General features: G+C 43.8%; 1 protein-coding gene across 1 annotated transcript in view; it reads left to right on the top strand.

The window, feature by feature from the left end:
• gli3 (GLI family zinc finger 3) overlaps window positions 1-17,940 on the top strand; it is a 96,843-nt gene that overhangs the window by 10,003 nt on the left and 68,900 nt on the right. The window contains exon 2 of the mRNA XM_005449015.4: window positions 7,641-7,814. Coding sequence (XP_005449072.1) covers window positions 7,682-7,814 — 133 coding nt within the window. The 5' untranslated portion in view covers window positions 7,641-7,681. The remainder of the gene's footprint in view (window positions 1-7,640; window positions 7,815-17,940) is intronic.

The raw sequence follows: 17,940 nt of genomic DNA, 5'->3' as shown, positions 1-17,940 counted from the left end.
AGCATTCCTTTACATCCCGATTTGTTTGCCCTCCCTCTCTCCCTCCCTCCTTATTTTTTTTTTTCAAGTCTTCCTGCGTTAACGTCCGGCTTTATCATACGAGAGCCCAACACCAAGACAACTTCATCTCATCCAATTTTCACCCCTTTAATTCGGTTTAAATGGCATGGCCGCGAGGGCCAGGGCGGGAATTAATAAGAGCCAATAAAGCTCGCCGCTGGGGCATCGAGGCCAGTCTTTAAGTAAACATTATGACTTCTTGAGGGGGGATTCAGGCGCGGCAATTGATGAATTGCGGCGGAGCTTGGGAAGGGCTAATTTCTCACTTAGCCGTCCTGATGGGGCTAGCTAATAGGCCTTGCTTTGCCTGGCTGATTGTCTGCTGGCTTTATTATTGTGCATTATCACGCTGCCCCCTGGCTGTTTTTAGCGTTCGGCCCCGGAGACGCCAGAGCACGTCATTAATCACATTGCGGCACTGACTCATTCCACTTCAACACTTATTCCAATGACACAGTGGAATGAAGGAAAGCAAGGAGGGAGGGAAAGAAAGGGAGTGTGCGCAAAATGAGAAAGGAGGAAAACTGAACTGAAAAGAGGAGGAAATTCAAGTCCGAGTGGGCAGGACAGCTTCACGATAACACTCTAACCTGTAGCTGTACAGCCTTCGGATTGCACTCGGTAGTTCAGCTGCTGCAAACAGCGCTGGTTTGACTTCTGTCTGAGGTGCAGAGGATAAGAGGAGTGTATTCTACAGTCCCCTGGGCTAAGTGGAAGATCTACTGTCAAAATCATACGTGCTGCCACTCCACTTACACAGGACCCTCCATCTGCTTGATCCTCCTCTGAGCACAGAGGAAGAGAGAAAGATGTGTGTGAGGAGGAATTTCACTTCCTCCACTCATCCCCTCCCTTGGGCACCCCCTCTTTCTTGCTCATGTTCTACACACAGTGATTACGCTTGCATATTGAAAGGGATGTAGAGAAACATATGCATCCACTTCTATACATACTGTTAGACAGCCGGTCTCGCATACTGTCAAATCTACTCGAAACATCTCCTCTTTTCCTCCCGTGCCGTGTTCACATACACATGGGTTACATACAGCCGCTGTTTAACATTTACTTTTTTTTTTTTTGCTGTGAAAGCACGGCGAAGGATGCTGTTCTTGCGTCTCTGGTTGTGGCATAGCGTAGAGTGCCTTTTAATGACATGTATGAAGAATGCCTCCACAAACACAGAGCTGTTCTCGCTGCAGTTTGGAGGCCCGCTGACGGGATACAGATCCCGTTCTCCTGTGCTTTATAATATCTGCCATGTGCATGGGCTAATTGAATGGAAAACTTAGCTAAGAGTGTAGCGGGCTGCTGCAGTTGGCAACAATTAGTTTGAAAACTAAACTCTTTAGATACAAAATAAGGTGTGCAGTAAAAAAAAAACAAGTCTAGCATTTTCTCTTCTTTTCAAGGACCTTTGGGATATTTTGCTGAAGTATTAGTTTGCATTGTCTGCGAAAGGCTTCAGTAATCGGCTGAACAAGCATCTTTTCCTTCTCCTTAAGAATCAGAAAAAGTGTCTGATCAAACAAAGGCTCTGTGTTTTAGCATGGGAAGAAAATGGATAAAGTAGGAACAAGGGAAACCAATACTGCATAACTGGGCCACCGCAGCATCAAAGCTGCCCGTATTATCCATTGTCTCAGTTGTCACAGCCCCACTTGCCCTGAAACAAGTGGTTCATGAACAAATGCAAAGTCAAAAATATATAAATAAACAATCTAATAAGCATGGGGCTGTGGGGAAAAGGAGCAAGGCTTCCATTGTGGTGCTCGCTTTATTTGCCCCTTATCTACTGGGTAGCGAGCGCAAAAGAGGCGTTGTGTAAGCGTTGTGATTACATCGTGTGGGTTTGTTACCCAGGAATGTAAGATGCGCTCGGCTCATTCTGCTGTGCAACACACAAGGTCCCTCACCAGCCCTCCAAAGCATCTTAAGTGGAGAGGTCTGAGGGACCAAGACGCATGCGAGGATAATCTTATTAACTGTGGTGAAAGCTACTGATGCTCTGTGTTGTTGCACTGTTTGTCCTTGGAAAAAAATACAAATAAAATCAGTCTTCATTTGAAACAGGCTTTCCATTTTCTAATTTTTGTGCAATACACTTGTGGTAGAAACCTGGTTGTTTGCTGACGGGATGCTTTTAAGACCACGTATCTTTAAAATAAAGATAAATCATGAACATCAGTATGTTTAAAATGTACAAAAACATCAAATTGTCATTCATAAGTAGTCTCAATAAAGCTTTGCAGTGTACCTAGAAAAAGCTCAACTCACACGTGACACAGTAACGTGTAAATGACTAACAAACTTAATGACTCAGACATGCCACACTGCACAAAAAGGGTGAGAAGATCAAGTACTAAACCAGTTTGCATGTGTGTATCTGGGATTTGATATGTGTGTGTGTGTGTGTGTGTGTGGCAGGGTGTGACTAATTCTTGCTAAATGGCCCTTACTTGAGAGTCTGGTCCCCATCAGCTGTAGGCCAGACTTAGTGCCATCTGGGCACAATGTTAAGTTTTTGCTGGTGAATGAGAGCCACAGCCCCCAAATCCCCCCCAGCCCCTTCCCCTTTGCCCTTCAGGGCCAAGGGCATGCTGTAAAAGTGCAGTATTGAACACGAGGCCTAAGCATGTGAAGCTATTGAGCCTCCTCGGTAGGGGTTTTGAACCCATTATAGGTCCTCTAACCACCACCAAGAACCTTAAGGTTACAGTCTCCTTAAGGCATCTCATCCCCTCACACTGACCTGATCCAATGCAAACACATGCAGTCCATAGGAAGCACACTTTGTTTTATTGCTAGATTCAGCTAATCCTGCCGAAGGGCTCACACTCCTCCTCCTCCCTCTTCTTCTTCGCCCCTCAGTGTTTTAGTTCTTCCAGCTGTGAAGGAGCTTTTAATATTGTTGGCATAGCTGCGCGACGTGCAAAACACACATTGTGCATACAGGAAAACATGTGCAGGCACGCAGGGGCACAGTGAGGTGCACACGGACGCATGCATGCATACGTGAACACTCGTACACACGTGCACGTATAGTCTCAGTCTCACACTCCTCCCTTTCTCCATTCATTTTCTCCCTTATCCCACTTTTGCTCACAATCTCCCTCAATCGTCTCCATCTCCCATCTCTCCCCTCCCCTCTAACTCGCTGCGCCGCGGTGCGTTTGTGCAGTGTTGATAAGCCTAAGATAGCAGATCTCGGTGGTCGCTGATGTAATGATGATGAATGCTGCGGTGCTGCCAGTCTCCCCCTCGGGGGGCCCTCGACACTGAACAGTCGCCCTAATGAAATGAACACAAATACAGTACCCTGTCTGTGAGGGGGGGGTTGCCAAATCTAAGAAGACACTTCAAGAGTTTATATATAAATGTCCTCCAGTTTCTGATTGTGTGCGTGCGTGTCTAAGTGTGTGCACCATGCAATTGCAAATGTGTTCCTGATGAGAGCATGCAGGTACACCTAAAGCAGCTTTATAAAATTAAACTTGTGAAGTTGTAGGCTTTAAATAACAAACCTCGGTGATTTTTTGATACCATTAGTGCTCGTTTAAGCCTGCGTGAAAGAAAGAAAACAGTTTTTTTTTCTATCAAAGGCAAAAGTTTATTTTAGTGTTTCACTTTGATGTGTACAATTTGCAGATGACTTTCAACTCAGTGCCTTTTTCACCGAAGCGTATAATTTATGTTAAATTGATTTGCTTAATGTGCTTATAAAATAAGATTTTTTTCTTTTTTTTCAGAGGGAACACTTTGAATTGTGGTATTTTAAACCTGTTTAATCGCCTCCCTTTCTGTGCGGAGGGATTACAGTTGAACGCAAATAATGATACACCCTCTTTTTCTAATTGGGTGTAGGACATTTCAACGGCAGAAACATTAATGTGAAATTAAGATTTATTCTGACTAACAACGGCATCCAGTGCCTACTTGTGAGTCATTCTTTATGTGTCAGGGATCTGTGAAGACAACTGTGGGGCTCTAAGTCCAGGTACAGGTGATTGTCTCTGTGATACGCTGTGTAAATTTAGCAACGCGATTTCTGGCGAGGGGGTCAAAGGGCCAAATGGCAAATTAAAACTTCTTTTGACATTTTACGTTAAGGGAAAAAAAAGTTGTACATTTTCTTTAAACATAGACTGATGTGTCTATATGAGGGTATGATTTTGAGTGTCTGTGGACGGGGCAAAAACGAGCAAACACGAAAAATGAGGGCACAGACAGCAACATCTGCACGACTGGGTGTGGGCGTCCAGGTCAGAGGGATTATGGGTGAAAAGGTCCTGCTTTTAATTGCTGCTTTGGAACTGTGGCCTGCCTTGTGGAGCACAAAAGGCCCGTCAGACACGCTTCAGTGGCTTGGACTTGTGAATATTTGCCCGACCAGTGGAATGCCCCGCTTTCTTCTCAGCTACCCCCCTTCTAGTATGACCCCCAATCCTGAACCTCATATTTACTGCACTTTCAGCTCATTTGCTTTGGTCTGACTCACCTGGGGTGTGATAGGAATACACACATGTTGTTGTGAGCTAGAAACACGAGCATGTTGGGAGCTCAGGTCTCCTCTTGTTCTTTTCTCCTTCACTGATTTTACCCAAGTTCAGCTGTATGGATGATGTAATGACAGTTTCACCGGGGCAATGGTGAAGTTTTTTCTCACCGTGCTCTTGCTTGACTTAATGCTGATGAAGTGAATGAGTGGCACCTACGAACTTAATATGAATGCACAGTGCCACCAAAAAGTATTTGCCCCTTCCTGATGTCTTTGTTTTTTTGCACAATTCTCACACTTAAATGTTTCAGATCAACAAACAAATATTATATTACACAAAGATAACCTGAGTAAATACAAAACACAGTTTTTCTGTCCAAACCTACCTGACCTTATGTGAAAAAGTAATTCTCTCACTTTGTTAAATCATGAATTAAGTGAGATTAACCACATTGTTTAGAAAGAAAGACTTCAAATTCACTAGCCAGTCTCAGGCCTGATTAACCCCACACCTGTTGATCAAGAACTCATTTAAACAGAACCTGTGTGAGAAAGTAAAGTTGGCTAAAAGATCTGAAAAACCATAACATCATGGCTCTCAAGTATACTTCACAAACGAAGAAAACTTGAAACAATGGTGAAACCTTCCAAAATTGAATATCGATGACTCAACCAGGAGGTCATAAAAGAACCAAGAACAACATCTAATGAACTGCAGGCCTCACGTCTCTCAGTTAAGGTCAGAGTTCATGATTCAATAAGAAAGAAACTGGGAAAAAATGGCATCCATGGGAGATTCCAGAGAAACAACCACTGCTGACAAAAACAAACACAAAGACTGCCAAAAACATCTTGGTGATCTCCAAGAAAAATGTGTGAAAATGTTCTGTGGAATGACAAGACAAAAGCTGAACTTGTTAGAAGGTTTTGATTCCATTACATTTGGGATAAAACTAACACAGCATTTAATAAAAATATTATCACACCAACAATCAAACATGGTGGTGGTAGTGTGATGGCCTGGTGCTGCTTTGCTGCTTCAGGACTTCCTGTAATTGATGGAAACATGGATTCTGCTCCCGGAGAATCTCCGGCCAGCAGTTTGTGTCTCGGAAGCTCAAGAGCATTTGGATTAGTCCACCTCTGAATATCACAAAAAAACAAACAAAAATACAGAACAAAGTGAAGGTTTTGGAGTGACCTCAGGAGAGTTTGAGTTAAATCAGATTGAGATCTTTTGGGACAACCTTAAAACGAGCTGTTCATGCTCAAAACCCTCTAATGTGGCTGAATTAAAACAATTCTACAAAGAAGAGCGGACCAAAATTACTCCACGGTGATGTGAAAGACTCATTGCCAGTTAACGTAATTCTTGATTGCAGTTCTTGCTGCCAAGGGTGGCAAAACCAGTTATTAGGTTTAGGGGGCAATTACTTCTTCACACAGAGCCAGTTAGATTTGGATAACGTTTTTCCCTTAATAAATGAAATCATCATCTAAAACCTGAATTTTTACTCAAGTTATCTTTACTTAATATAAAACGTTGTTTGACGATCTGAAACATAAGTGTGAGAATATGCAAAGAATTAAGAAATCAGGAAAGAGGAACATACCTTTTCATAGCACTGTACATGTATTGCACACGCTCTAATGATTATAACTCGCTCAGGCTGCGTAACCCCCGCCCCAGAAATGAAAGCATTCACTCTATCAAACACATGCAGCAGTGATTTGAGATGATATCAGTTCAAGTAGGACAAAAATGTCTTTGGTTGGAGATGACGGCTACGCATGTATTCATGTGGGAGTGATTAGAGGACAAGCTCTTGTTTAATTCTGTTTTGATTGGTAGGGGTGTAATTGCATTGTGTTTTTTCTTCCTCTCCTTTTTTTTGTAAGCCAGCAATTGCTTACAGATGTTGTTGTCGGGTCAGAATGGATGACAGACTCTGGTTTTTCAGGGGGTGGGGAAAAAAACAAACAAAGCGCACAGTGTTTGTCTGAAGTTTACCCCTCACCACTTCCCCCTTGCCTTCCTTCCTTGGGGAGTTGGTAAAAATCAGCTCGCCCCCCTCTTTCTTTGAGCAGCACTACTCTCTTTGCATTACAGCTGACTTTACTGCCTTTGTATCCATGCGTGTTTACAGAGAGGAGGACAATTAAATAGTACAGTTGGGTAATTAGCTGCTCTTTATTGTAAAGAAAATCAGTCAGACTAAATATTTCCAGTAATTATCCAAGAATTACGGGGTCTAAGTAAAGGCTTTGTAACGGACCAAATGAAACTGTCCTGTACTTTGTGTAAATGAGTGGTTGTGGTGTATCACCATGTTGTCTCCATAATCAGAGACCTCCATGACCTAGATAGAGTTGAGCTTGTAGACAGCCTCTGAGGTGCTGAACTGAGCAGCATGTCTGCTAGACTGTTGGCTGAACCCCTTCTAAACCCACAGACAGTATTAACTTGAACCACCTTTATTCTTTGAAAGAAAAATTGCCCGGCACCATGATATTCCCAAAAGGGCCTTCAAACAACCCTTGTTTTTTCAGGACTGTGAATGTTTCTCTCTCTGTGGTATCCCCTTAAGGTTTCTCCTTTCTCTTTGGAAAGACTGCTAGAGTAGGATTATCAGTATATCCACAAGCTGCCTTTACTTCTATTCTGAGATATAAAACCTAGTCGGGATGTCCTGCCGCACTCTGTTTATAGAGTTGTTGTATTTTTGACAAGAAGTCAGGAGTTTAGCGTGACAGCTGAAAACAGGGCACACTAAATTTTGGTTTTGGATATTTAACCGCAGTTAGCGAGGAAGGAAATCAGGCCCCTGACAAGCAGATCAGAGCCCAGCAGGTTTGAGTTAAAATAAATCAGTGTGAGCTCCTGGATTGACCCTCAGTGTGCTCTGGGCACCATGAAAAGGGAGGACTGGATCTAAAGTTTTCCTCACAGGGTTCACAGTTTACTTCTGAAGCATTCTACAGATAACATTAGAAAAAGTAAACTTATTGCTAACTGATTAATCTTCTAAATATATACTCCATCTTTGCATTCACCGGCTTTATCTTCTGTTTTTTTCTCCATTAGTTATCCCGTCTCCATGAGGTCTTGAGGAATGAACAATCGTCATGGAAACCCAGTCCCAGGCCAGTTCAGCAGCTGAGAAGAAGAAGAGGGTGGAGACCATCGTGGCTACCAAGGGCTCATTAGCACGAAGTGACATCAGTGAGAAAGCAGTGGCCTCCAGCACCACCTCAAACGGTACAAGTCACCTCTAACTGAGCTGCAGTAATTCATGTCAATAACCTTTTGATCTTTTGTAATATAGCCACAAGCCACCCCATTAGTCAGATTACTCTTTGAGTAATAAGAGTCCACAATTGAAAGAATGCAATGCACACATCTTATATTAAGGTGTTTTTTCAGCGGGGACGACTCAAAATAAAAAGTGCATTCAGGTTAACCAGATCAGATAACAAATGATATCCTAATGTGTCCATGAACATACCATTGACTGAAAATTTCCTATCCATTTTCATCTTTTATTTTACTAGAGTCAAAAAAAAGTAAGTGCCAAAACCTGCAGTTCCAAAAATAGCCACCAGCTCCAAGCTGGAACTGGGTTACAGTTGTCTTAGACTTACAAGACCAGGTTTTACAGCAGAAATATGGATATTTACTTGGGAAAAGAGAAATTTAGTAGTTGGTACCAATATCAGTAGAATTATCTGGTTCTCAATAATAAATTTCATGCCCCCGGTAAAGGTAAAAAAACAAAAAAAACCCCTCAAAAACCCCAAATGATTGATGAACTTAAACATAAACTTCCTTATTAAAAAGTCATTTTAAGTCAGAGGCATAGTGTGGCAGTACATATATTTAAAATGGACTGCTGCTGACAGGCAGCCTCATTACATACACTACACTTAAAGAAACAAGAACCTCTGAATGTTTGTATCAAAAGGTATTGCAAGCGTTGGGTCTGGTTCTAATTGTGTCACGGCCTAACATTTCGAATACTTAGGCCGGGATTATGCTTTCCGCATCCACAAGTTCCCTAGGATCCAATAGGATCCACTTGGATCTGCGTGATGTACATTTCATCATCAGATAGTTAGCATGAGGGTCTGTGTGGATGTCTGTTTTTCATGACCATGCGGACTTGTCAGCAAAATTTACATTACAATGCGTGTGCTTCAGGAAGTGGAGTTCAACAAAGTGTTACAGGAATGACTACACATGCAGATCTCCAGCTGTCCGAGTCTACAGTGGAGTATACAGTGGTCCCTCGTTTACCGCGGGAGTTACGTTCCAAAAATAACCCGCGATAGGTGAAATCAGCGAAGTAGCCAACTTTCTTTTTTACAATTATTATAGATGTTTTAAGGCTGTAAAACCTCTCACTACGCACTTTATACACTTTTCTCAGACAGACATGAACATTTTCACACTTTTCTCTTGTTTAAATACTCTCAAAGTTCAAACCTTCGTAGAAAAAAAAGGTCCAGTATTATAGTCTGAAACCAAAGGCACCCGGAGTTGCCTTTGACGGTGCAAAACCTTTGCATGACTTTTGTTTTAACTCCTATATTTGATTTCATCACCACTTTCCCGCTAGGCCACTATGTAACGACTACCTGTCTGCTAGTCATGTATGAAGCTACTTGTACTAACAGGCCAACAAAGTAGTCAGTGTTCCAGTTTTTATACATGTATTTTATTTGTATCTAACTCAGCATTAGTTAGCAGGTATCTGTTTCTGTGTGATGCATCCTTTCAGGCAATGGATGCACTTTGCTAACAAGCTAGCTTGTACTAGCTAATAACAAAGACATATGATCACATATTGGTCCATGAAATCACAACAATGACTGCTGCAAGGTCACAATAAAGTCCACAAAGGGTGACGTGATGGTGTCTACATCCATCTTCTATCTACAGTCTACATGTGTCAGCGACCATCACTCAACATGTTTGAGCTGTAGGGCCACTGAACTAACCGGCGGTCCAATGATTATTATAAACGACCATCTAAAGATTTAGACACCCACTGTTTTTTTCACATAACTCTTTCTTTATTTTCATGGCTAACAGTGAGTCAAATACAATGCTCACTGGTAGCAACTTTGACATGTTTACATAGCAATGTCTTCAACACTTGCTATTAAAAGCTGCACGGTGCTTGCGCTTCATTAAGCTTGTCGTCATTCAGCCTTTCATTCCCACTTCTGAGCCTTGGAGTAGAAATATTAGACTTTTTTTTTTGTTCAAATGAAAGTCATAACAAAATCGGAGTTGAGATCACCATGGCCTAAGCTGCAGCTGCGCTCATTAGCAGTGAGAGGATTTGGAAGGTTTTTGGGGGTATGGAGATTTGACTCTCGGAGGCAGAGCTGGTGGCCTGATAGAGTGTTTTGTGACTTCCTCTTCATTCTGCTGATGTCAAACATGATCATTCCAAGTGTGAACGGAAGACAAACAGTCTAGGAAGGGGTAAATAAGTCGCTGTGACTTGCTCTCCATATGGAAGTTATCACAGGAAGTAGGTAAGCTAATGCATCCTGAAGCATCTTGGGAACACTCTCACTCTTACTCATTCCCAGATGGCTGGCTCTGTTTCATTCATTAAAGGGACAGTAAGAAAAAGTTTGTTACGGAAAAAGCATGGCTGTAATTTGGAACCGTGATTGTGGATTTTTCTTAGTAATGTGCTGATAATTACAGCTGTAAACGGCTCAAGGTTTGTCTTAAAAATCTGCCGTTTGCCACGTCAGAGGGCATGCTACGACTTTGCACTCCCTAAAATACAGTAGTCCCATAACTCACTTGACGAGGGGCGGGATGATACTTATCTGAAGAGAAAGGTCCCTTTTAGATCCCAATCTCTCTCCTGGAATCATAAGATAGCTTACACATTCTTTGTGTGGTTATAATTACAGCACATTCCCCATTCGGCCCCAGAACTCATAACCTCTTATCAGGTGTAACCCTACACTCGCCTCAACTTTAACCCTCGTAGCCCCCTGCCCCAATGCATCCATCCAAACAAAAGGTAATTGTGAGCAGCTGTGGAACCCCAGTGACTGGTTCATCTTAGGAAGGCCCGGCAAAATATTTCCCCCCGTCAGGCAGAGTAGCGGCCCCTGATCTCAGCACAGCAGAAACCCCCACGGAGCGCCTGGCAATAGCGTGCTATGATAAGTTGTGAAAAGTGGAAAACAATTAGGGAGGGCAGGTGGACTGGTTAGTACGGATGTTATCCAAAGATATCTCTGCTACCAGGAAGCACAGCCATTTTCTGCAACTCTGATTCAGCTCGGAAGTAGGTATTGATCTGATCAGAGCTTATTAGTGATGATAACCTTAAGCTCCAAAATCCTCCCTTCGTGTGCACTGCAGCGATAATTCCCAACTTAAGCATTCCTTGCTCCTTTGCTCTCTTGTCCCTAAGTTGGGTTTGTCCAGGATGAACAGGCCCCGGAGTAATTATTGAGTCCTGGTAGAGCGTTCCCACATGGTTAGCTAAATGGTGGCTTCATCCTGTGTACCATTCATCTCTGTGCCCCCTCCTTTTAGCAGTGACAGCTCAAAAGAGCCGACTGTGCCACAACAATGCTGTGATTGGTGCTCTTTAGGAGGGGTTTGGAGATGACGGGGGGTGGGGGTGAAGGGGGGAGCGGGGGTCTCTCCCCGCCAATCCTCATCATTCAGCAGGCAGGTGGACCACAAAGTCCCTTGATTCTTTTGTTAGGTCCTACGATTAAAAAAAAGATGTCCATGCTCCTTGGTTGGATAAATCCCGTCGTCATGGGATAATTTGCTAATAAAAAAAAAAAAAATAACAGGGTGGGGGGCTAAAGGACTGGTTATTTGCAAAGGAGAAAAAGAATGGTAAAAGTTTCTGGTTGGTTGGACTTTTATGATATGAGTGCTGCCGATCCGGGGAAGGAGAGGGAGCGAGTGTAAATAATAGGATGGGAATTGAAAAAGCGGGCTCAGTTTAGAAGATTGTCAGTGAACGCCGCTTCGACTGCAGAGCCTCTGCAAAGCATGTTATTAAGTGGGCGAGTTGGGATGTTTTAATGGGCGTGCTTAAAAGGGTGAGAGAGTGAGGGTCTCAGAAGGCAAACAAGTTAAGCCTTAAAGGGCAACAAATGTTAGGCTTTCGTGTAGGTTACTGCAGAAATCCCCAAGCAAATGGAGAGCGTGGCTAAAGTGTTTAAGGAAGAAAAGGAGCACTTGACTACACTGAAAAAAAAAGGAAAAAATCTTCAGATGGGCAGAGAAGGTTGAATGATACAGAGAGATGGGTGGGGGGGGGTGATAGAGGAAGAGTGAGGGGCCTCCTTCTTTTTAGGGAGCCATTTAAATGATCAACAGTAAATAGAGGGGAATGTCATCTGACAGAAATAAAGTTCCCGTTAACAGCAGGGATGGAAAGTAATTTACAGATACGCTGTCCCCGCCATCTTTGTGCCTCCCAGATAAGGTTTCATTTCAGAAACGGATAGGAGACATTTTCACTTACGGGCCCCCATTCTGGGACACCTGTGATAACAGCTTGTGGACCCCTAATTGAAAATGGGTTTCAAAATGGATTTTCACTTTTCTTCCTCCCTCTTCTCCCCCCTCTCCATTTGCTCCCTCCCTCATGACTAACCCCCTCCTCCTTCCATCCCCACCAACACCCAGCCCCCCTCCCCCCCTTTTTTTCTTTCCTTGGCGTTCCCTTGTCGTTGGCAGAGGGAGGCAATATTGGAAGGACAGGAAGGGAGGAAGGGAGGGAGGCTTGAAATGGAGCACTGGGAGCGGATCATCCCTCAGCCCGTGTCACAGCTATGACAGCCGCATGATCCGTCTTATTAATGAAATCATTGATCACTTGATGGGACTCATAATCAACTGTTTCTCCACTGTGTCCTGCCCCATCTCCTCCTCCCCCTCCTCCCTGCTCATGCTGTCACCTCTGCTTTCCACTTTTTTGTCCCTGCTGCTAATCCCCCCCCCCCCCTCCACACACTCACACTCACACACACACACAAAAAGAACAATACCTAAAGGAAAGTTATTCATAAATGCATAAAATTAATAGGAACACTCAAACACAGCCTGACTATCAGATGACTCAGCGTCATCAGGAGATCTAATGGGAGGATTGATTCCTTAATTATTTTAAGTGCTGTTTTCTTTAACTGTAGTTTTTTTTTCTTTTCCTAAAAGGTGACCTGTGTCATCTGTATTTGTGCTATATGTTTTTTTATGGGGACCAAAGAGGGAAGCAGGGGCTTCTTCATGTTATCCTGCTGGGGGCTCTGCCTGTGGGGGCTAATGAGAAAGAACTGATGGAGGGATAAGGGACCTCATGGGAGCTCTGCCTGGCCCGTGGGTCAAACAGCACAATGGAGGAGGCGTTATAGACCCTGACACGCAGCCCCACACAGGAAAAGTGGCTTTAAGTGTCAAAAGACCGCTGTATGCTACATGCATAATACATAGAAATGCATAAAAACACATTGTGTTAGAATTAGAAGGTATACATAGAAGATGACAAAATGTAACCATAGCGTGCTCTTTTATGATAGTACATTATGAGCTTTCAAAGATAAATATTGAAGCTACCTGTAGAATTGTAAAATCACCATGTGCACACGCAGCGGATGTGCTTTGCCTTCACTGGTGAGCCATAGCCATTTCATGGACTTCTGCACTGAAGGCAATTTCCTGCAGCAGCAGGAGGACAGACTTTGGCAGAGCCACCTCACAGGGGCCTGAGGCGCAGGATTAGCTTAGCCTCGCTGCTACTCAGGGCGGAGGGGAACCTCAGCAGCCCAACCCACTCCAGCGCTGCCTGGCCTCTCTCGTCTGGCACACTTCCGCCTGCCCAGATCTGCCTGCTGGGGCTTCGCTGCTCCCTCACTGCTGCAGGATGCATATAAGCCGCTGCCTCAAGACCTCTGAACACTGCAGTGGTGCCACCAGAATTTAGCTGTAGTGGAATTGCATCTTTTTTTCTTTCTTTTTTTTTTTCACTCAGTGCTACTTGTTGTAGATAGAACAAACATCAAGTTAATTACAATGTAGGTCTTCTTTTTGTGCTAGCCAGCTGTTACAGTAACACTGGACTTAATATAGCAACTGCTGAGATCCACCACAATATCAAGAGACAGGGCAAAACACAAAAAACAAAAACAGGAAATGATAATCGATAGAAGCATCTCTGAATAAGCCACATGTTTTTAACTGATTTGCAAAGGAAACTGAGTGAACGCACAGCAATAAACCAGGAAGTCTGCAAACTGTATTAGATAAGTTCACCGCTTGTCCTTATCTTCGAGTGAATTTGGCAATCTCAGCGTTTGTTAAAAATTGTGTATTGTTTTTCGCGTTAATGTCGTCTTTCGGCAATGATGCTGAATTCTGTGTTTGTTTGTTTTTAATGTGTGTATCTTTAGATACCAAGACAAATTGTAGTTAAATGAGTCAGAATTCATGGCATGCATGCATCTCCACTCTTAGATTTTTAATATGTTGTGAGAGTTCATGCCACAGTGGCTCCTTAAAAAAACAAAAACAAACCTGAGGTCATTTTTACCAGAAAGGCCCAGGGGTCAAAGGTCATGCAAGTCTAAACCAATGACCAGCAGTTTAATGACAGATCAGCTTGTCTCGTGAGAGAGGATTGGTGTGTATTGACCAGCTTCACTCTGCTGAATCTACGGTCCTGCTGGCTCCTGCTGCTCCCCTCAGAGAGGGAGGCTGAGGGACGACCGGCGGCCCGTAAACCCATAAACCCATAAACCACTAAAGTGGGGAAACAGTAGTTGATTATTCTACCATTCTGGCCATTTGTCGGGAGGCATCAGTGGCCTCCCACCTGCCAGGAGGAACAAAGCAGGAGTGTCACGACCCGACCGGGAGGATTTATTGTTTTTCTCTGTTTGGTTTGTTTGTTCTCTTCTCTTTGGATGAAGGAGCAACTAGTGGCCTTGCCACCAGGGTTGGATTTTAGAAAGAAAAATAGGCTTCGATATTGTCTGTACAATTTGATTTTATTTACAAAGATGTATTTATTATGCACAGTGAAATATTTTCATAAATAATACCAGCTAGTTGGCTTATGAATAACTTGTGGATTCTTTGTTTACTGCAAAATAAATACATAAATAAGCCAAAAAATATAAACAATTAATAAATTATAAAGTTGTGGAATCATGTGTTATGTGCACATCAAGATAAAAAGTGGTAAAAGAAAAAAGCAGAAAAGCTAGAGTCAGTTTTTTTATATATATGTTTTACCTTTATGAGGTACTTACTGCCCTTTATAATTAGCTTTTTGCATGAAAGATATTTCCAGGCCATTTGCTGCTCTGTGCTCTAAACTCACTGGATTAAATCAAGACATGCTTTCAGATTTGAGAGCGCAAAAGGCTCTGTACTCCCTAATCTCTCTCCCCTGACCTCTACACCCTCTGGGCCTTGACTCTCACCCTTCCCTGTGCTTTCCCTCCCCTTTCGCCGCCCAACTCTCTCCCTTTCAGTGCGAAAGAGGAGCTAGGATCAAAGGCCATAAACCACGGCAGTGATTTCTGGTGATTGATTAGAAGCAGAGGTTGAGAAGCAGCAACTCTCTCCCCTCAGTTCTTCCCACCCTCCGGTGCTGTGCACGTATTCTCCCAGGGCTCTCGTAAATAGCTCAGGCTTTAAGTGTGAAAAGAGTTGCCACGATTGGCAGACAGGACCCAGAGAACACATCCGTGCTGAAGCGGCTTGGCCAGTTTTTCTGCCTTTTCTTTCTGGACGGCGGAGGGGGTGTCAGTTGATAAGAACCATTTGTTGTCTTGCTCGGATCTGGGGAGGGACAGTGTAATCCCTTCGCCCTGGTCTGTTCGCAGACCTGGAGGAAAAGAGCAGAGGAGAGGAGGAGGAATTGATTTTCAGAGTGAGGGCATGCGGAGAATTGAACTCAGATGTGTAGCACAGACAGGGTTTGAAAGAAGCTTTCTACTTGCGGGGAAACAAACGTCTGTAGCTTACAGCAGAGGAGGCCGTGCAATTTGAACTTGAGCAAGTCCTTCTAATGTTAATCAATTGCATAGCTGTCTTTCACCATTCCCGCCTCCCGCCCGCTCTGCCTCCCTCCCATGTCCCGCGCACAACTCAGCCCGGAGGCCTCTTGACAAGCAAGTGGTCCTGTAAAGGCATTTTAATAGGCCACGGTCATTCAGTGGCATGGAGATGAATGCCTGAACCAGATCTCCAGCATGCGTGCTTTTGCACAGACACAAATACACTTGGATCTTTCGGTCTTTGCTACCCTGCATGATCTCACCTGGAGCTGTGAGTCTAATGATGTTCAGAGTGTGGGCCTTGCAGCGACAGCTCCGGTCCTGGGGAGATGTGTCTCATGTCAGACTTTGCGCCAGACAGACTCCAATGAGGAAGGCGGGGGGAGGTGGTTGTGGTGGTGGTGGTGGGGTGGGTGTTCTGCATCGCAGCTGGAGCGAGGCCAAAACTAAAAGTGCAATTCTCTGATGGTTTTGTCTCTCCTCTGTGGTATTTACGCAGTGATTGAGCGCATTTTTGGGTGTCGTGGAGTATCTCATTACGCCCTTAAAAGCTTTTTGTCCGTCCACATGCTCTAAGATATGTACACACGCGTTGCAGACTGTGGAAACTCAGTCATGCGTGCTTGCAGACACCCTCGTTTTCTCTCACTTTTCTCAGCGGCACCAAAACTGTACACACACATTTGGTGCAGCTGGAGGATGGGCCGTCGTTATTAACTGTTTGGCGACCTCATGACTTCATCTTCGGTGCTGTCAGAGGCGGCCCACATTATGTCTCTGCTCGGCTCAATGGGCTCTTTGTTCTGGCTTGGCTCTGGAGGAGCTCAGCATGGGGCTGCGTGAGTCCAACAGTCCCACTGCGGCCCAAAGGGGGGAGGGAGAAGGATGGAGGTGCTGGGAGGTAGTGGATGAAGGGAGGCAGAAAATGCAAGGGGAAAGGGATGAGAGGAGATGGAGGAAGATTGAGAAGATTTGGGGAAGACATGGGAACAGGAAGCAGGCTTGGAGTGTGAACTGAAGGCCAGGAGTGAGTGAGAATGCACTAAAGGAGGTGGGGCGTTGAGAGGGAAAATTGAGGGACTTAAGGATGGAGAGGAAAAGGAAAGCAACAGGCTACAGGTGAATCCTGTGGTAGCCTTAAGCATTTTAAGTCAGCTTTCCCTCATCACACCGATTCATTCCAGTTCGAGCAGCGGTTTATGATGGCAACGTGTCACATGAGCTCCAACGGCCGAGTGTGGGATTAATGTAAAAGTAATGCAGAGATTAGAGAAGGAGGATTCCACTGGTGGGAATGACAGGAGAGGTCATACATGAGAGGAGCTTATTACTGAGAGGGGACATCCACAGGAAGGGGAGATGCAGGGGGGAATAGTCGGGGAAATGGGAAGTGAGGTAAATGGACGCAGTGTAGACGGAAGAGATTTGATGAGAAAAAACTGAGGAGTGAAAAGGTCGAGAAAACAAACACGAGGACGCAGACTGCAATACATCTGGTCAAAAAGAGGAATGTGGAACGGTACATGGAATGGTTTGATTTGTAGATTTAAGGATATTTTTGTAAAATATATATATGCATTTGTTAGGTGATGCTAAATCTGGGTCAGTTATCGTTCTGACATCATAGTTTCATTAAAAAAAAAAGCTAAGTATCCATTAAAAAGTTTATTTTTGTAACAATGTGACCAAAGATGCTTGTTCCACAGTATTTGCATTTGCATCCCCTTCATCGTCCTCAAAACACAAACCTGACTTACTCCATGAGAAGTGAGTCCTTCACATATAAATATTACAGTTTTGGTGCTCTAAATACAACTGCAGATAAACTTGCCAGATGCAGCTTTGGAGCAGATTTATTCATATTGCATATTTCTCTAGAACAAGTAACAATACCATTTTTCCATAATGTCTCAGTTCACCCAAAACATTGCTTTGACTTTACTGACTGGACGTTTCTTTCCCCAGTACTCATCTGAAGTGGATTTAAATTTTAAAGTCTTGGACCTAAATATCACTCAAGAGTGATATGTACAAACAATCTTTAACTTCTGGGATCCTCTCAGATAAACATTCCCTATACTTCATACTACACTTTACGTTAAACGAGCATATAGCCCCTCAGTCATACTTTACGCATCCTGTCTGATCTAACCTGTGACATATGAGACAATTTCTCCAGCAGCTAGTCCCATAAATTGTCCACACCTGCAAGTTTCACTGTGTATTGTGCTTTCTCTCGCATTACAGAGGCATTCATCTAATCACATAGAAATCTTGTGCTTTTCCATTTCCTCGCTCACCTCCAACCTTCAGCCCCTTCC

The sequence above is a fragment of the Oreochromis niloticus genome, linkage group LG9, assembly GCF_001858045.2.
Source record: "Oreochromis niloticus isolate F11D_XX linkage group LG9, O_niloticus_UMD_NMBU, whole genome shotgun sequence".
NCBI classification, from domain to species: Eukaryota; Metazoa; Chordata; class Actinopteri; order Cichliformes; family Cichlidae; genus Oreochromis; species Oreochromis niloticus.
Note: the sequence above shows the minus strand (reverse complement) of the source record. Positions and strands in the feature narration are given on the sequence as shown.